This window comes from Spermophilus citellus (genome assembly GCF_964194105.1).
Source record: "Spermophilus citellus genome assembly, chromosome: 13".
NCBI lineage: Eukaryota > Metazoa > Chordata > Mammalia > Rodentia > Sciuridae > Spermophilus > Spermophilus citellus.
The window spans coordinates 4793369-4812725 of record NC_138193.1 but is presented as its reverse complement, the minus strand read 5'-3'; the positions used below and the strand labels follow the sequence as shown (position 1 = coordinate 4812725).

At 45.2% G+C, this 19357-nt stretch overlaps 1 protein-coding gene across 1 annotated transcript in view; it reads right to left on the bottom strand.

Moving 5' to 3' along the window:
* Positions 1–285: 285 nt before the first annotated feature.
* Positions 286–19357, bottom strand: part of IL1RL2 (interleukin 1 receptor like 2) — a gene marked incomplete at its 5' end in the record, with an annotated part of 42564 nt that continues 23492 nt past the window's right edge. The window contains 5 exon segments of the mRNA XM_081263871.1: positions 286–3939; positions 5529–5690; positions 11497–11640; positions 17587–17723; positions 18486–18615. Of these exon segments, the coding sequence (XP_081119997.1) occupies positions 3524–3939; positions 5529–5690; positions 11497–11640; positions 17587–17723; positions 18486–18615 (989 nt within the window). The 3' untranslated portion in view covers positions 286–3523.

Here is a 19357-nt window from a genome sequence, read left to right as displayed (position 1 = left end):
ACAGCCCACACAGAAGTGGAGAAGGCACCCTGGCTGACCAGGAAAGGCCTAAGACTCCAGACACACCAGGAAGAAATACAGTAGCCCCCTTATCTGGGGGTCTCACTCCCCAAGGTTCCAGCTATTCCTGGCCCACCCAAGCTTTGTGCCATCTCACATCCACTCAGGAAGCAGAGTGTCCAGCATAGTGAGATGTTTCATGGGAGAAAGAGAAAGAGAGAGACAGAGACCACATTTACTGAATGTTTATTGCAGTACATTGTTACAATTGCTCTATTGTATTAGTAGTTATCATTGTTAATCTCTTACTATGTCTAATTTACACATTCACCTTTATCTTGAGTAGGTATTATAGGAAAAAACATAGTGATACGGGGTTCAGTACCATCTGGAGCTTCAGGCATCCACTGGGATCTCACACTGTGTCCCCTGTAGATGACAGGATGCTGCAGCTCCGGAGACCTGTGATGCATGTGTGCCTCTGGGCTAGATCAAGTACCACTGAAATTGTCAGGCTGAGTTTCTTCTCAAAGAATATTTAGATCTAACTCGTTCACCCAAGTTGCTAATCACTGACCCTCTAGATAAAGTCCTCCAAAATTCTGAGATCAGGTCTTATAAAGATAGAAACAAACACAAAACAAAAGGCTAACACAAGCATCTTTACCCCACATCCAGGTCTATTGACTCACTAGAAGTTTCCACTGAAGAGCTTGAAAACACGTCAGCCAAACTTCTAAAAATGTAGCCAAGATTGTTTGTTTAACAGAGAGATGTCCATGGCCTTTATCAAATTATCACTGCTACGGGTAACCCTTACTAATCTTTAAAATATTTTAAAATATTTGTCCATTTTTGCAAATCTCTGAGCACAGCAATGAAATCATTCCACCTGGAGAACCCTGCCCAGCATTCAACATGTGAGATGTCGTCTTTTTGAGAAAGAGAGTTTTCACATGAGACACAAAATATATTTTAATAAAAGTAATATTAAAATATGCTAGTGTCAACCATTAAGATTATTACAGCTTGAATTAATAATATATATTGAATACTTTTAAACAGAAAGAAACTTTAAACCCATATGGGGTTGGGGGGGGGGATTTTTGACCTAAAAGTAAAGTTCTGGAATTGAATTCTCCAACAGGCCTGGGTCTCCCATAAATCAGAGGTTTTCCAAAAATACTTTTTCTTCTGATGAGTTCGATTTCTTTTCTACAACCAGTCTCAACTGAGGTCCAGTGAATGCCATCAGAATAAATAAGTAGTCACTGGAGAATTCATTTCCTGAAATTCACAGGCATACTAGGCGCCCCTTAGAGAGGACACACCCCAATTTGTCCCCTACTTCCTGAAAAGGACACTCCATCTGCTTTCCTGCCTCTTTTGGAGGAAATGACTGGGAAGGACAGGGGAGTTCCAAATCAGAACAAGGGGGATCCCCCAGATTCTCTACAAAGCGTGACCTGGTGATCACTCCCCAACAGGAGTCCAGATTTTCTGCTCCCTGAGATGAGTGCCCCCTGCTCCAAGCTGGCTGGCTGGTGTGGCCAGGTTCCAAGCCAGGCACTGTAATATGAGCTGCCCTCAGCCAGCCTGCAGTCCCCAGCTTCTCCAGGATTGGAGGACAGCCCTCCAGGACAGACCAAGACCTGGAGGGTGAGGGGATGGAATGGGGAACAGGTGCAAGAGGAAACGTATTGGACTTCAAATCCTCCGTGAGGAATTCTCATGTCAATGAGGTAAAGAAAGAAAGAAATGACAAGCATCTGATGAGAAGGTCCCTTGATAAGCTTCTTGCTTTTGAGGACTTTCCAGAAGTGGAGTCCATGCTCTCCTCTCACCCTCCCCACTAGGCAGAAAACATGTTCAAAGGAGGAAAGACGACAGGGGGCGCTGTGTAAGCACAGGATGAACCTGGAGGCGCTCTGCTCTGCGAAATTAACCAGCCACAGGGAGATGCATACTGCTCCACTGCACCTCGGTGAGGTCAGACTTACAGACCAGAAGAAGACTGGCGGTTACCAGGGTCTGGGGGTGGTGCTTATTTGTTGGGCACACCGTTTCAGTCTGCAAAGATGGAAAGGCTCCGAGGTGACTGGTGGTGACAGTCTCACAGCCAGTGGGCATGTGCTTGATGCCACTGAAATGTCCACTTAAAAAATAACTAGGATGGTAAATTTTTAGGTTCATCTGTTTTTGCCACAATTAAACTTTTTTAGAAGCAGGTGTTAAATAACAATACTGAATAGGGGCTGGGTGCTAAGTCACCTTGAAATGTCAATTAAAAGAATGGAGAGGGCTCTGGGGCACCTGCACCAGACACTCCAGGGGCACAGGCCTTCGGGACCCTGCTCCCTCCGGGCCACCCTGTCCTCCTTCCACGTGGGACCACTGTGGCTGGGCCTGGCCTCCTGTCCCTGGGCTGACTCACTTCCAGCCCTGGATAGCTCTTCCTTAACATGGGCCACTGTTTAAATCTTGGGATCATCAAACATGGCTTGAGAGGGTTCAGCTGTAACTAATGTCCTCAAGTTAGGTTTTGCAAAGTAGTGAAGAGGCCTGACAGCTAATCCTTAGTATTAAAAATCGTTGGCAAATTGTTAAATCATAAACTAACCTTTGAGAAGGGCTCACTCACTAAGGGAAAACACATGTTGCTTTCCTCAGACCAGAATTACTCCACCTCCTGTGTCCAAAAGGAAAAATTAAAAAAAAAAAAAATTCTTACTCCTTGTTAGGCATGATGACACACATCTATAATCCCAGTAGCTCAGGAGGCTGAGGCAGAGGATCACAAGTTTAAAGACAGCCTCAGCAACTTAGTAAGACCCTGTCTCAAAATAAAAAACAATAAGGGCTGGCTGGAGATGTGGCTCAGTGGTTAACTGTTCCTGGGTTCATTCTCTGGTTTTTTAAAAAAAAATCTTACTTATTTTGGTTTGGGTCCCCTGGGTGGGTGACCACAGGACACTCATAGTGGTACCCCTGGGGGTCTCCCACTGTTCTAGCTGACTGCAAAGTAGCTTCCAGGGACACCAGGCCAAAACTGTGGTGACACTGTTTGCCTGCCCTGGAGGAGCGAGTAAGGGGCATTCCAGCACCTCAAATACTGCTGAGGAGCAGAGCCCTGTGGACACTGGGTGGGCAGAAACACAGTGTGGTTCTGGCCAGTCTTCCTCAAGTCACTGGCTCCCCTCCTACCATCTCTAGGCTACCCAAGCTCCAACTTCAGAACTCACAGTCAAGCTTTCAGACTCTGTATATCCGCTTGACAGACCTCTGTATCTCATTCCCATGGGGCCGCAATGCCACATCCATCTCTTGCTCAGTGAGAGCTCACTAGTCTCCAGGACCCATTGAGTTAACGGGCCCTCCAGAGACGTGATGTCTTTCCCTAAAAAACTAAGTCTGATCAAGACAAACCAAACAAGCAGTACAAAACAGCAAGCTTTGGGGCAGACAGCCCAAATGAAATGCATCCTTGGCCAGCCACAAGATACCAAGAGGGGACAATTCTCAGTCAGCGGCTGATGAGCCCCATCTTGGTCTCCATTTGCCGGCTGGGAAATTGCAGGGTATGAGCTTCAGCCACTGGACTGGAGGAAGGCGGGAACCTTTTGGGCGGCATGTGGTATCTCACTCTTTTCCAGAACTTGGTCTTGGCACACTGAGATGACTCGGTGAGGTCCCCCTTCCACGGGATGGCCCCGTGCTTCTGTCTCATGTACTGAATCGACTCTGGCATGGTGGTGTAGTCCTCAATCTTCTCCAGTTCAATCAGAATGACCTTCATCCCAAGCTGGATGAGGGCGTTGTAGACCGCAATTTGTTCTTCTGACATGTTCTTTAGCAGACCAAAGCTGGGCGACTCGGGGACTATAATGAGGATCAACCTCCGGCACAGCTTAATGTTTTCATCAATGACATGGGCCACAGCTGGAAACAAAGAATGAAGACTCAGAAGAGCTCAAGATCAGAGCAGCCTGGGTGGTAACGCTACGGAGAACATTAGAAAGGGTCACTGCGGAGAGGAAATGGCCTTTAAAATCACCGGATCTGGGCAGGAATGGATTCATAAGACTTGAAGCCTTCCTGGCTCTCTCATGACTTGTGTTTGGTTTTGTTTGGGAAAGTCTGTTGTTATGTCAGTTTCCCTAGCTAACAAGTATTTATCATGCCTAGCTGTGTCTCCCCCCAGTTGCTGAAGGTCTGTTATCTATTACAGAATGAACAGATTTATAAAATAAATTTTAGAAGGACAGGAAAAACGTAGTTAGTTCAAATGTTGTGTTAGTCTGACATTTGTATTTTCCTTTTGTTCTTTACAGCTATTTAAATAACCAGAATTTATGTGACCAATTTAGAAACCAAATAACACCCACTGATGATGGCTTGCGGGGCGGGGGCCGGGGTGGGGAGGCGGGGAGCGTTCTCCAAACACCTGGCTCTGCAGATATTTGGTGGGCAGTGGCCTCCAAGGGGATATAAGAGTAGACTGTCACCTCCCCAAGGACTGGTTCTTTGGGTTTCTAGTGTCTGGACAAGTACACAGTGTATGGAAGAACTCAGTGATTAACTGCTCCATTAGCGAGCAAATGTATTTCCTAGTGAGTAAAAAACAGACAGCCAGGCGCAATGGCACACGCCTGTCATCCCAGCAGCTTGAGAGGTTGAAACAGGAGGATCATGAGTTCAAAGCCAGCCTCAGCAAAAGCAAGGCACTAAGCAACTCAGTGAGACCCTGTCTCTAAATTAAACATGAATATAGAGCTGGAGATGTGGCTCAGTAGTCGAGTGCTGGGGAGTTCAATCCCTGGTACCAAAAAAAAAAAAAAAAAGGATTTTAGATCATAGACATTTTGCTGCACGGCCCTCAAAGGAGAACAAAGGAGATGAGAGGGAACTTCCGTGTCAAATGTTGACACTGTCCTAAGCTCCCTACTGGACCCCACTCAGGTTAGTTCTCGTAGCGGTGTTAAAGAAACATCCCTATCCCCATTTTGCAGATGAGACAAGCAAGGTTCAGATACTGAATGAATTGCCCCAAACCTCATGCCAAAATGAAATGGGAGGAGTCTATTAAAAACTTCCACTTCTTTTGGATAGAAAAGGAGCCTATGGAGTTGAGCTTCATAAATCAGCTTTAACATTACCTGACTTGTATATTTAAACCAATTGGGGAATTCAGTAGATAGACTCAATTACAGGAGGTCAAATGATCGTTTTCTTCCTTCAGTGTTTTACCCAAAGCTGTGTTCCTGGCTACCTGTTCACATGAACAGGTAAGCTACATCCTCACTCCAAAGACGGGCTTGCAGGACTGCAACCAGAATCCCAGACAGGGGCATCTTGATGAGCCTGATGAGAGACAGCAGCTTGTTCCACCTGCCTGAGTTCCAGTCACGGCCTTCCCAGGGCTCTCAGGGCAAGGTGAGCAGAGTGCGCCATTTGTATGCAACATGAAGGCAGACAGGGATCTCCTTCCCTTTTTTCATTTACTATTGGGTACCTCACTTGAAACGCACCTTGTCCGGGGAATTCATCCCTGCCGAATATGAACAACTTGTATCTGCACTGTCTCTCCAGCACCTCGGGCAGGAGCTTCAACACCAGAGTGTCCACATCGTGCCTCTGGCTTTCTTTTTGAGGCTTGGGGTACAAGACGTATGCATCATACAGCTTCCCGTCTGAAAAGGAAATGGGAGAAACTCACACAGTGATTCCTACTGAATCCCCTTCGGTGGACAAGGCGAACACCTGAGCTGCTGCCATGAAGCCCTCTGTCCTTGGGTTCAATGACTTCTGTGTGCCCAGCCACCAACTTGGCCCTCACAGGCCACCGTAGCCCTACTATTTGAGAATGGGACACCAACCCATCCCCACTGCATGAGAATGAAGCTGAAGCAGAACACTGACTTCATTCTGCAATTCCTCAGTCCAACCCAAGTCCTCTGATTTTACGGACACCGCTGCCTTTAAATGGGGCCCAAAACAAGAAGAGACTGAGATTCTACCAACATCATCCTCAGTGCATGCTCCACCAGGGAAAGTGAGCCCAGTCCCTCTTGATTTAGACGCACCAGTAAATTCTGTCAGTTCCATTTTGCAGGCTGGCATTGCAGTGAGAGAACGAGCCTTTGAGTGGACTGCGACTGTGCCTTGCAGGGCTGAGAAGTCCATGCAAACAGCCCACATCACTATCATGAGAATGAGCAAGAATTCACTGAGAGCAGAACAGTCCCTCCGCTCAGTGCAAAGAGGAACTAGACACAGGACATAACTGGGCAGACCATTCACATACACAGAAGTAAAACAACCCGAGGCACTACAAGATGACGACAGCTAAGTGAACAGAAGAACCAGAAAGAAAAGAAAGTCCCCATCCTCTGGAGCTCTTAATAAAAATTGCAAAGGACATGCAACAGAGAGCGTTTTAAAGAAATGAGGGTCTGAGAGTGCAGGGTAAACAGGCACAAAGGGGAGCAGCTTAAGACGAGTGTGGGAGGGGGAACATTGATGGCCTGTTCAGGAATCCCGGGAAGGACACTGGGGTAGAGGGTGTGAGTGGAAGAAGAGCCAGTTACACCCAGCTGTGGGCATCTCATTGGAATAGGTGATTTCAAGCTTCAGGTTTTGGAAATTCAAAGCCAACCTAATGGGTACCAGGGGGACAGCCATTCTTCTCTTTTCTCTTTTTATGGGAGTTGGATGAACAGACTTGGAGCAAGGTGTGGTTCAGAAATTAACAAGTGGAATAAAAATCTCTAGTTTCTGTGTAACAGTAATTAAAAAGTCTATTTTGACAGTAGTTAAAATGCATACTATTCTGGGTGACATGTTGCCTTCTCTTGTTCCATCAATTCCCATACCAACACTGCCGATCTCCAGGAGAGGGTCACCATTCTTGGCCATCCTGTGGAGAATGACAAGGCATGTGTACACACACATCTGTGCATGCTCCTGCAAACACATGCTCAGGCACATGCCGTCATACACATACATGCACATGATGCAATTGTACCATGCTTGCACATGCATCACTTCTCCCCACCCTCGGCCATGAAGGACGCTGGGTGATATTGGGGACTCTGGCTCCCTGCTCTACCTTCAGCACCAGGAGCAGGACCCTGCTTAGAAGAGTGCCCGATCAGTATCGATGAGAATGTCTGAATGGAGTTCCGTTTTGCAAAGACTTAGACAGGTTACATCTATGTTGTTGGACAGGGAGATTCTAGATCATGGGTGGATTCAGCCTTTTAATGGATGGGATCATGGGACATTCATTAAGGGAACAATTAATTTGTGTCTAGAGATGACCAAAATCCAACACAACTGAACTTTCTGTGAAATCTTAAAGGTCTCCAGACTAGACCAGCATTGCAAATAGTGGATATTTTTCTGTATAAACTTTAATGTCCCACACTCAACTTCCTGAAACTAGAAATTTTTTATTAAGAGAGAAAAAATGAAGGAAAAAAAGAGAAAGATTTTGTAAAATGTTTATGTTTTTCAAAATTTTAGGAAGGAATTAAATTTTCCCATTCGAAAATTTGGTAATATTGATCCTTTTGTCTCTGAAAGAGGGTTGTTTGTGTTGGTGGTTTGCTCAACCCAGAGAATAGCTCCCCTGGTCTCTTAGCTATAGCTAACCCTCAGCTCCATCACCACTCTGTCCCAGAGCCTGCCACTGGATTCTCCCTCTTCTCATTCTGCTTCTCCTCCCCGCCCCCACTGACTCTAATTTAAAACAAACAAGCAAACAAAAAAATGAACCACTTTTGCTAAGTGTCCTCTCTTTGATATTCTGTTTCTAAACAAGCCATCTGAGGATACACATTCACCTTGCTCTACAAACCCAGAAGATATTTGGGTGGCAAGAACTCACCTTTCAAAAACTTTTTAAAATTCAAAATATAAAAATGTTCAACTTTTTGTTCATTTTTTTCTTTCTAAGTTTTTTTTTTCTTTTTTGCAGTGCCAGGAAGTGAACCCAGCATTTCTCACCTGCTAGGCACATGATCGACCACAGAGCTTCATCCCTAGCCCTCTGACTAATGCTTTTGAATAAAAATACTCTTTGCTGCCTTGTTTTAAAAAATGCAATGTGTATTCATCACTTTCGATGGACCGATCCATAATTTACTGACCAGTATACTAAAAGATCATGCAGGGAACGGCATAAAGCTTATTCCCAATCAACCTTGTGCAACTGTGACTGACTGTATTCTCCAAAGGCAGCCCTAGCCACATTTCTGGTCCTACATGTTCTTTCAGAATGTTGCCACACCCCTAAAAAGAGGGGAATCTATTTCCACATCTTTGAAATGAGGGAGGCCTCCATGGCTGCCTCAAAAAGTAGGATGTAGTGGAATTGGCAGTAGAAATCCAGGAGGCCTAGATTATACCAGAAAGCACAACTTTTCCCGGGTTCTCTTGCTCCTGAAATACTTGCCCTGGGAAAACAGCCACCATTCCTTGAAGAAGCTCAAATGTGACACACAGAGAGAAGACTTGAAGAAACTCTTGCAAAGAGGGGCTGAAGCCATCAGCCAACAGCCAGAGTCAGTTGCCAGTGGTCCAACTGGAACTGAGCTGGGCTGTCCCCACTGTGTCGTTCGTATCCCTGGTCCACAGAACCCAGAAGCAGAATGAAGGGCTATTTTACACCATGACATTTTGAGGTAATTCATTTCCCAGCCATAGCTAAAGAAACAGCAAATAACGATGGGCTGACCACATCCTATTTCATCAAGAGCATTTCAGACACACAGACCTACTGGTGAGCGTTCTGAGGACAATAAGCCCTGTGGACGCTCACACGGCCCATCCCGCTATACTGGGGAGGTGACGGTTTATCCACATCCTGGCCAAGTTCCTTTCATTTTCTGAGGAGATTCAACCTGATCTTCAATATTAAAGTTGGTGCATGTGCTCTTATTGATTGTTTGCCAAACACACACACAAAAAATCTAACTTTTATAAACTAGTGTTTATGAAAGGTTGCCTAAAAACTATTCGATTCTTGATTTTCTCTCAATTTGATATCGTTGAATTTTAGACTTGATAAACCCAGAGCAGAAGAAAAAACATCGGACAGATTCAATGTACCTTCATCTAAATGCCTTTAATGGTTTGGGGTATTCAGCTCCAGCATGCATAGAAGTCACTAGAAGGAAAGACACCTAAAACATGGTCGTACATTTACCACAGAAATGTCACAGACCGGGTTCTTTATATCACACCCTTTAAACAGAGGACATTCCCCAAAAAAATCTCCCTTGGGAATGAGTCCCAGAAAACACCATGTTCTCTCATGATGAGCAATTGAAAGGTGTTTATGAACAGCATATTAATAAATCTTGCAATTGCCTTTGCTTTAGCTTTGAAAACAAATTCAGCTTTAACAACCAAGACTTGTCATTAGCTCTACCTCCAGCTTATTTAACCTTTCTACCCTTTGTTCACTGTATCTGTTTTGTTTTTTTTCTAGTTCCTCTGCTCTCCATGCACATTCTCCACACACCTACCTGGAGTCTGAGGAGGCAGCTTCGATCCCTCCAGGAGCCTAGTAAACTAATCCCTCCATTCCTGTGCACACATGCCCACCTGCCAGAAGAGCTTTACAGAGGATATACAGAATTCTCTGACTTCAGCCGGGCCTGAGAATGACTCCTACGAAAACCACGAGTTAGACTCACCTACCTATTCACCATGTCACCCAGCTCGATGAACCCAGTTGGGGTAGATGACTTATTTTACTTATGCAAGAGAACATCATTTCTCTCTCCCTTCCTTGTCTCTGCCATCCATTACTCTGTTTGTTCCCAGATGGCTTAGAAAATATCCTCAAGGGAAACAAAGCCGTAAACGAGATCGGGGTGAACGTCAGAGTCTATCACCAGCTCGTGGTGAAAGCCAACACTTGTATTACCAGGTATAGAGGTGTAGACAATTTAATCACAAAGCACACACATTCTTTCCGGAATTAAAAATTAAAGGGACCATTGGCTGCCTGTCAGCCCACTCACTGGTTGTGGGGAAACTGGGCGACAGCCAGGTTTGGCAGTGGGTGGGGCTCTCTGAGTCTCCTCTGCTCTGCGTGTCTGCTTGGCATGAGTCACTGTTCCTTGTTTTCTTTTCCTGTTAACCTCAAATCACTGACAGTCAGCTTCATCAGGCACTCTGCTCCATACCAATAATTCACAGCCAATCGTGCTCCTGCGAGTTCCAGTGAGTCAGAGAGAGACAGATGCCAAGGAGTCGGAAAAGCTAGACCTTCCAGAAAGACCACGTCAGCCAGGCGATCCTGTTAGTCAAGACAGAAAGCAGCCGAACCACTCACATCTGTGTCAGAAGAAATAAGTGGTGGTGGACTAGATTCTCTTCTCAAAAAGGATGACAGTCACAAGCGCTTAGAGCAAACTCTGTGCTGACCGCAGCCAAAGCCAGATACACACCCTCCCAATCCATCTGCAGCCCTACGAGCGCTACATGCTGCGCTTGGCACACAAGGCCAGAGTTCAACATGGCACTTCATCACCCACCAGGCACCTGCTGCTTTCTATGTTGCTCAGGGTCTGCCGATGCTTCTCATTGTTCTATTTTCTTTTCTTTTTTTGGTACTTGAAATGGAACCCAGGGTCTCATACATACTAAGCAAGTGCTCTATCACTGAACTGCACTCCCAGCCCCTGTGGTGCCAATTTCTAATCCTGACTTTTAACTTGGAAGTTAGTCCCGGTTAGGACATCTATATTTTATCCAGTAAGTGGACAGTAACTTGTACCATAATTTTCATATGAAAAGCAGGCACTTAGAGTAAACCTTGCTCTTGTACACATTAGCTACTTATAAAAACATGCTCTGATCAGCTCTGCAAGTCTCTGGACTGGAAAGGTTCAAATATGCACGTCCCTACGCACGTCAGCTGTGCGGACTTCTCTTGGCTTTGTACCAATTTTTCCAAGCAACGAAAAAACATTAAAGCAGATTTATTACCTTTTTCAAGGTCACGTCCATTCTGAGACCAGAGAAAGAGAGAGAGAGTGCAGAGTCACAACCACACCACCCCTTGAGGGTCACCCTGAGGAATCTTCTTGTCAAATAGCTCTGGCAGGAAAGGAAACGGGGAACTCAAATTCACACTCGGGTCCATCTCTTTTCAACATTGAGAGTTGGACACGGAAACCCCTTTGGGTGACACATCCTGGACCTAAGAGAGGGCAGCTCCTACTCCCCATAATATAAACAGTACTCGAGTTGCCATGGTGCTGAGGACACTTCACAGAAGGACAGCACTTTGCTCTTGGAGACAAAAAATCCCGGTGATCGTGGACAGATCTCTCTGAAGCACTGTAAGTTCCAGGGAGTTCTAAACTTGCCAATAGCGTGAAAGTCAAGTTTGTGAAACACGACAAAGTCTATTTGAAATGGTTATGCTGACGACAAGATACCGATTTTAAGGCATTTCTCAGAGAATATACACACACTTACCTTCTCTGGCCTTGGTAGAACTGAAGGCACTCCGATACCAAAGTACAATGTCGATCTTAAAATAATTGTAGATGCATAGAACAGATGTGACCACAATGGCTAAAGCAATCAGCCCTCCTATCAGGTAAGCGCGGAAATCTGGAGCTACAAATGACAGCAAAAATAACATCATCATAATCCAGAGAGTTGATCAAACTCTTTATTCAGGGACATTATAGTATAAATTCCAAAGGAAAGTATACTCGACATCAATGAGGACACTACTTATTTATTTAAAGTTAAATAACAGGTATGGGAGTAGAATAATCTGATCTGGGCCATGGATTTTAGGGAGCAAATGGGATCTTGGGCACTAGGAAGAGGAAAACTGCAGAAGTCTTCCTTCTCGTTCCCACTGCAGGACAACTGCTTTCCAACTCTGCATGTCCTGGTTCTACGCGGTCAACACCAGACGCTCCAGCGGTTTGTTTGAAACTCCCCAGTGTTTACTGCACAGTCTTGATCCACGGCAGGTCCCGATTACAATCCTATATCACATTGCTCCCCCGTCACTACACACTGAGCAGCAGGACTCCCAAGCCTCCCCGGAAGCCATCTCTGCTGCCTGAGAAGGAAGCCCCCACCCAGGCCTCTGGGTGCCAGGAGTCCAGGCTGCGGCCCTGGGTGAGAGACAGGTTCTGAGAGGCTGTTCCAGTTCTGCTCTGCTTCCTGTGCAAGGATGGGGATGGACAAGCCCTGGGCAGAGCTGGCCAAGGAAAGGAGCAGTACCTCTGGGCCCACGTCCAGGGAGCAAGGTCTCCACCACCACCCCTTCCCCCACCCACACACACACGAAGAGGAAGAGCAGCGTCCCACCTCACCACAGCCAAACCTGGGCCCCCAAAGAAGGAGCCTCTAGGAAAGAGGGAATTTGGAAAGAGGAAGTGGGAGAGAGGAAGAGAAATCCTCCCATTCCGGCAACCCACCTCACAAACCACTTCCTCACAGCCCCTTCCTGATCCTCCTGAAGATGAAGGATCCCTCCCAGAGGGATTTCATTTAAAAAGAATATTTATTAAAGAGCTGCTCACAATCTTCCCTAGGCCACACCATGTTGTAAACATCATGAGGCCCAAGACTTTCTGTTTCCTGTTGCAGATCTTGAAATACGAGGCACCATAAAGCACAATAACAAAAAGCACATTCATGGGCTGGGGTCATGGCTCCGAGGTAGAGAGCTCGCCTGGTGTGTATGAGGCACTGAGTTCGATTCTCAGCACCACATATAAATAAATTAAATAAAGTCCTTTGACAATTAAAAATATATATATATATATTAAAAAATAATTTAGTTTAAAATAAAAAAGCACATTTGGTGCTCCTGCCCCCTAAACAATATATACATATTGATTAAGTCCCAATGCAGCCAGGTGGAAATGCTCCACACACTGGGGCCAAATCCCATCCTGACCCCATGTTATAACCATGTCAGCCCTTCTTTCTCCTTCTTGAATCAACACCACCCCTCTTCCTTTGGGAGAATCCGTGTCTAGGGAGACCTAATGTACAACTCAGGGGTCTTGGTGTGATAAGCAGCCATGATAGGGTGACGATGGCCCCAATATTTATCAGATTCAAAGAGCCCCTGTGTCAGGCAGCAGGAGAGATACCCCAGGATTCTTGAGTTGGTCATTCATTGCATTCAGGTGTGTCGATGCTCTATGCTCTGCCAGTGTGCTGAAAGATGACACTGGAATGAGAAAGTTCAAAGGGAGTATGGAGTTTGAAATAGGAGCAAATGGAAAACGCACTGCTGGAATGTCCGAAACCCTGTTAAAAATGGTATTTGTCACTCGAGTCCATGTGGCCACCATCAGCCTTTAAATTTGCCAATGGCATGAAAGTCAAGTTTTTGAAATATGACAAAAGTCTAGATGGTCGGTGAGGACAAGTGATCAAAAAATTTATGGAAGGGACAGATAATCTAAACAACTTTTTAGTGACTCTGTTTCAGACAAACTGGTAAGATTCAAATCTGGAGGTGTTCTCAGCAAAAAGAAGGAAGTCCAATGGAGAAGTTATAACCTTGACTTTGCCCCCAAGAAAACCAAGAAGCCTGGATTTAAGAGGGTGAGGTTCCTAAGAACTCAGGGCAAACAAAACAATATGCAGCTGATTGAAGTGGTGCACGCCTATAATCCCAGCATCTCAGGAGACGGAGGCAGGAGGATTATGAGTTCAAAGCCCAGTCTCAGCAAAAGCAAGGCGCTAAGCAACTCAGTGAGACCCTGTCTCTAAAGAAAATACAAAATAGTGCTGGGGATGTGGCTCAGTGGTCAAGTGCCCCTGAGTTCAATCCCTGGTGTCCCCACCAAAAAAAAAAAAAAACAAGCACATGACCAAAATTGCATTGCATATGAGATGTGAAATGAGTGTCAGGAGGAAGGAAGATGAATTCAGTAAACAAGAACTTCTCAACCTGCCTAAAAGGAAGAGACAAAATGTTAGATATGGAAATGAAAAACCCCAAAATAGTGCAGCCTGGGAAAAGGGAGTGAAAAAGAAAGCCATACACTGATAGCTTTCATCTCTTTCAAGATAAATCCTTTTCACAATCTTCCCTAGGCCACACCACAGGTGGGCCATTCAAACTTAGAATGATTCCTAGAGACTTGCAAGATAATCCTCTCCAGGTGCTGGCCACCAACCCCCAACCCTAAATCCCAAGTTCCTGAGTGCCCAAACTGTCATGCTCACTAAAACACCTCTCAGTGTAACCTACATAACCCCAAATTCTCCTTTGGCTAGTGGCTCATTTTCCACCGGGAAAGTAGGTCCGCTGAAAGTGTAAGCCCATTCCTGAATAAAAGGATGAAATGATCTGTGGATCCGTGACGTTGACCTCTGGGCCCGGCTAAGACAAAGGATCCTACCCACTGCCCCACGATTGACAGATGTTAATTGGGGAAAATATAGCACTAGTTCTTTTAATCCTGGATTTGGCCTCAGAAGCCTCTGAGCAGTGCTTCTGGGTAGTCCATACTGACAGGCTAGGATTGGCATGGAAATCTGTATTGGCCAGATTCAGGTGAGGTTACTAAACAAGGAAGTCAAACTTCTAGGTTGAAGCAGATTTAAGTGGTAACTCCAAGGCTTCTCTTCTTCCCCTCTTTTCACTGGGGTTGACCATGAGTTCCTGTCTCTGGCCTAAGCCAGTCTTTGGGTTCTGCCCTGCTCACCGCTTGAAAAGCAATTCCGCCCTCACTGGCTTCAAGGTCGTCTCCTTTCTCAAAACGTGAGGCCCAGGGAGGACCTGCCTTTGTCTGTGATCTATTTCATAGGGCAGACAAAGGAGACAACCAATAAGTTAGTGGGAAGAGGTAGATGGGGGGATGAGAATGCCAAGCCATGGAGGGTCGTTTTTATTCCACAGGGAAGGAGGTGGGACTAATGTCCAGGCAGGGGAGTGGTAGAGTTCCAGTCATCCTTGGAGAAGGTAATTCTACAACAGTCACCAGGAGATAAGTTGACCAGAGAAAGTTCTCAAAGCAAGGAAGTCATTAATAAAATTAATATGATCATCCAAATCCATAATAGTCAACCAGAACCAGGAGAGTAGTAATGCAAACAAACATATTTTTTTTTTAAGAATTCACTAAAATGTCAGGCTCTGTGGTCACTCTGCAAAATTATCTCTTGATTCTCTCCTACACTGTGATAGGCAACAGGGGTATGAATTGGTCCAATCGTATGGGAAAACAGTGTGACATTATATAGAAAGGCCAATAAAACACTCTCATTAGGCAACTCTACTCCTAAAACTGTAGCAGAGAGGATATTCTGCATGCATACCAGGACACACATCCAGGAAGCTTCACAGTGGAATTATTGGCTAATAGTCTAAACTGGAAACAACTCAAATGTCCATGTGCATATATAGTAAAGTGGATGCATGATGATCTAGCTGTTCAAAGGAACAGGACGCAGCAAGGAAAATGAATGAACTACAGCCACATCTACATCACTGAGGTACCAACACAACCCAGACACCTACGAGGAAATGAAAGTCATAGGAAGAATTCATACTATAGAATCCTTTTCCTATAAAGCTCAAAAACAGGCAAAACTAAACTGTACTTTTTAGGGCTAGCAACACAGATGGGGAAGAAGAACAATGACTTTCCTAAAAGTTGGAGAAGTGACTATCTAGGCAGGAAAAGGATGATTTGATCAGGAAGGAAGTGCCGAGGCTCTTTGGGTCTGGTAACGTGTGTTTGGTTGTTTTTCTTAATCTAGGTGGTAGCTTGGCATGAATCTGCTATGTGATTATTTGCTATGTAATATGTAAATCATATATGTCCTTTCTCATATGTGTGTTATGTTTCACGATTAAAAAACTAAAAACCGAAATTCCAAATCAGTCTCAACAACAACCCTCCGTGGAAGGTCCCGTTATGATCATGACAACGCTGTGGTCACACAACTCCTAAATGGCAAAGCCATGACCTGTGACCCTGGACACCTGGCCCCTGCTGTCCTGGGTTGGAAACACTCCCCGTCTAGGTTAGCAGTGGAAGTGGACAGGAAGTCTCCATAGAACTCGGCAACTCACTGGGCCTTGGCATGAGGGAAGAAGAGGAAAGGAATGAGAGGAACCTGAATTACCTGGATGACACGGGTACACCATCAGCAAAGGTAAGAAACACAGAGAACCAGGAGGTTTGAGACGGTAGGTGTGTTTTCACACTTTAGCCAATGTATCTGTGGTCTAGCACACGGGTGGGAAGGCAGGCTGCCACGGGGAAGGAAGGACACAGGGGAAGACATGGGTTCCTGCACAGGGCTAGCACCGAAGCCGTAGAGAAAGTGAGATGGTCATGGGTGAGGGTGCAGAGAGAAAGTCAGCACTTAGGACAGGACCTCAGGAAGGACACCACAGAGAGAGATGGGTGCACAAGACCCACCCAAGGAAAGTGGTGGAAACTGGCTCCTGATGAAAGGCCAACGAGAAGAGGAAGAGTGGGCAGTGGAGACGGATAAGCTCCAGGCTCCTCCCTCCTGGTGTGACCACAGTGGTTCCTCACAGGTCCAGGGAGAGGTGTGCAGCTGCTGTGTGCCCACGCAGAGCAGACACAGCTGGGAACAGAGGGATTCTGGCCTCCTGGTCACAGCACAGGGAGAGAATGCACACCCAGAACCGCAGGACACTGGCACACATCCTTATTCCCCACTATTCTAAGGAAGGCTGTGGACACACAAAATGTCAGGAGCTTGGCAGAAGCAGATGCACATCTGCTAGCTTCATACAGCAACCCCTGTGTTTTCTGTTAACTTCTAGAAAAACACTTCTGGAAGGGTTTTAGCTAGATGCATAAGAACATAGGTTTAACTGATTACTAAGGAACACTGGCCATTCAAGCTCTCTGTTGTATATGAGTTATACACACACACACAGAGAGAGAGAGAGAGAGAGAGAGAGAGAGAGAGAGAGAGAGAGAGAGAGAGATAAAAATGCCTTGGTAAACTACACAGCATTTTACAAGGTATCTCATACACTTCTCTTGTAGGTTGTCAACTTAGTTATCTCAAGGCTCTGATATCACCCTCTATTATTACTCTCTATTCTCTGGCTTTAAGACCTCCAATGCATCCTTTAAAAGCTCTATACAGTTGTTGAGTGGGGAGCATGCCTGCTCAAATATCAGAATCATATATAAATTTGCAAAGTTATGTGGTGAAAATATGCATAAGCATTTTATTTGCATATGAAATTATTTGTAACAATCTAAAAGCTGAAAATCACAACTAAATGGTCATACAAGTTGAACAATGAGGTTTTGTAGCGGAAAACTCAAGTTTCCTGGAATTTTAATGCATACATTATCAATATATATGAAGGTGGCATTTTCAAAGATGCTACTTTATCGCAGCCTTACTCCATGCAGAGTAAGAGAAGGCACCAATTCTTCCCCAGGTGACACACCTGGGTTTTCTACTCAATTCCACCGTCCTGTGTCACCATTGCACACGTGACTTCCCCTTCTCTGTCAGATGCGTTTCCTGCCCAGCACTTTGAACATGCTGAGCAGTGGGTGACACACTGGACCTTACCTGGGAGCGTTAGCATGAAGTAGGCTGTGGACACTCCAGCATGACACATGAATGGAAGTCCGTAATCTTCCATTTTCACTTCTAAGAAGGTTATGTTTACCGTGTAGAAAATGTGTTCCGGAAAAGAAACATTGGTTCTATAAAAGAAAACAGTTGAGCATAACACTTGGGTCAGATTAACCCAACATAATTCATAATGTTTTTTTCTGGAGACAAATTATGTATTTTCTCCCTGCCCCTGGAGAATACTTTCACCCTAAGAATTTTTTTTTTACCCTAAGAATACTTCACTGAGTGACTCCATGAGGTGTATAGATTATGTGGTTCCAAATTTGCATTTTCTTCTGGATAGTGGCAAGGAAGTATGGTTCTGTTAGTGAGAGACATGATCTCTGTGCCTAAAAGCCCTGATTCTCTAACTCAGCTCCACCTCTAGGCCCTGCACAAGCTCTATTGCCCTGAGGTCACGGGGCCCATTTTACACCACTCCAATCAGACCTCCATACATTGAGTTTATACTCAATTCACTGGGAACTATGTCCTCTCTCCCCAAGAACTCTTGCCTTGGCTCTTGTTTTTACTATTTAATCCTCAAAGACCAGTGGTTCAGGATGTAACTGAATAGGAATAGACTGGTTTCAAGCAGCAGTTGAGAGAAATAGACATTCTTTTACTGAGGCATGCTTCAGGTTTTGCTGCATAGCCCCTTAGGCCGGGCTCACCTCTCTGAGCCAGCTGCTTGGCCACACAGCACACTGCAATCTTCAAAAGACAAAGCCAAGAGGAGCGGTGGCTGAGCAGGTGGCGGGAGCTGTCTATAAGCAGCAGCAGTAGCAGCAGATAGTAGGTGGAGACAGTCTTGCTAGGTTTTAGAGAAGCCAGAGGAACAAAGCACCTACTCGATTCCCTCTCTGATGCGTTTGGATTCATTGTAGTAGGTGTCCACCAAAGTATTGTTGACCCTCCAGCATCGCAGGTTGGTGTTCTCCTTCGAGTCTGTTATGTTGCAGTCCACAATGAGAGTGGAGCCTAGAGCAACCAAATTCACAAATATTCAGTGAAAAGTTTACCAGGTTTCAGTGACTCAAATTGGTTAATTCCCAAATGCATCTTCTTTTGAGATTTGAGTATCTTGAGTGCCAGAATTTCCCCAACCCCGGGTCAGTCGGCTCTCTCTCCCTGGACAGAGATCAGGAGGCTTGAGTGGGCTTCCAGGGTGTCTATTGTAAAGAGAGTTGCACATGCTGCCGAATGCCAACACTTCAGATGATGTCCTCTACAATATCAGAGACACCAATACCACTTGTACTCGAGCTGCAGCCAAGAGCTCTACAGTTTACAAAGTATTGTATACGGATTTTCTCCCTCAGTCTTCATATCTTGTAAACAATCCAACAAGGCAGAAGAAAGAGGAAGAGTTATCCCCGTGTTAGAGATGAGAAAATTGAAGTTTCAGACAGACTGACTGATTCTCCCAAGGTCATACGTGAAGTACAGGGAGAGATGAGACAAACACAGTTTTCTGGTTCCAAATCCAGTCACATTTCTACATCAACAAATGGGGGCCCACACCCTTTGTCATCTCTCCTTTACCTGCTTCCACATACACTCACACATCTTGCTTAATAAATCCATGTTTTCATTTTACTTTGTCCAGAAGTCTCATAAATCGTACATGCAGTTTGAAGGATAGTTCTTTATTCTAGGTGGCACTTTAAAAATGTCATGGATGGAGCTGGCAAATATCATGCTAAGCGAAAGAAGCCAATCC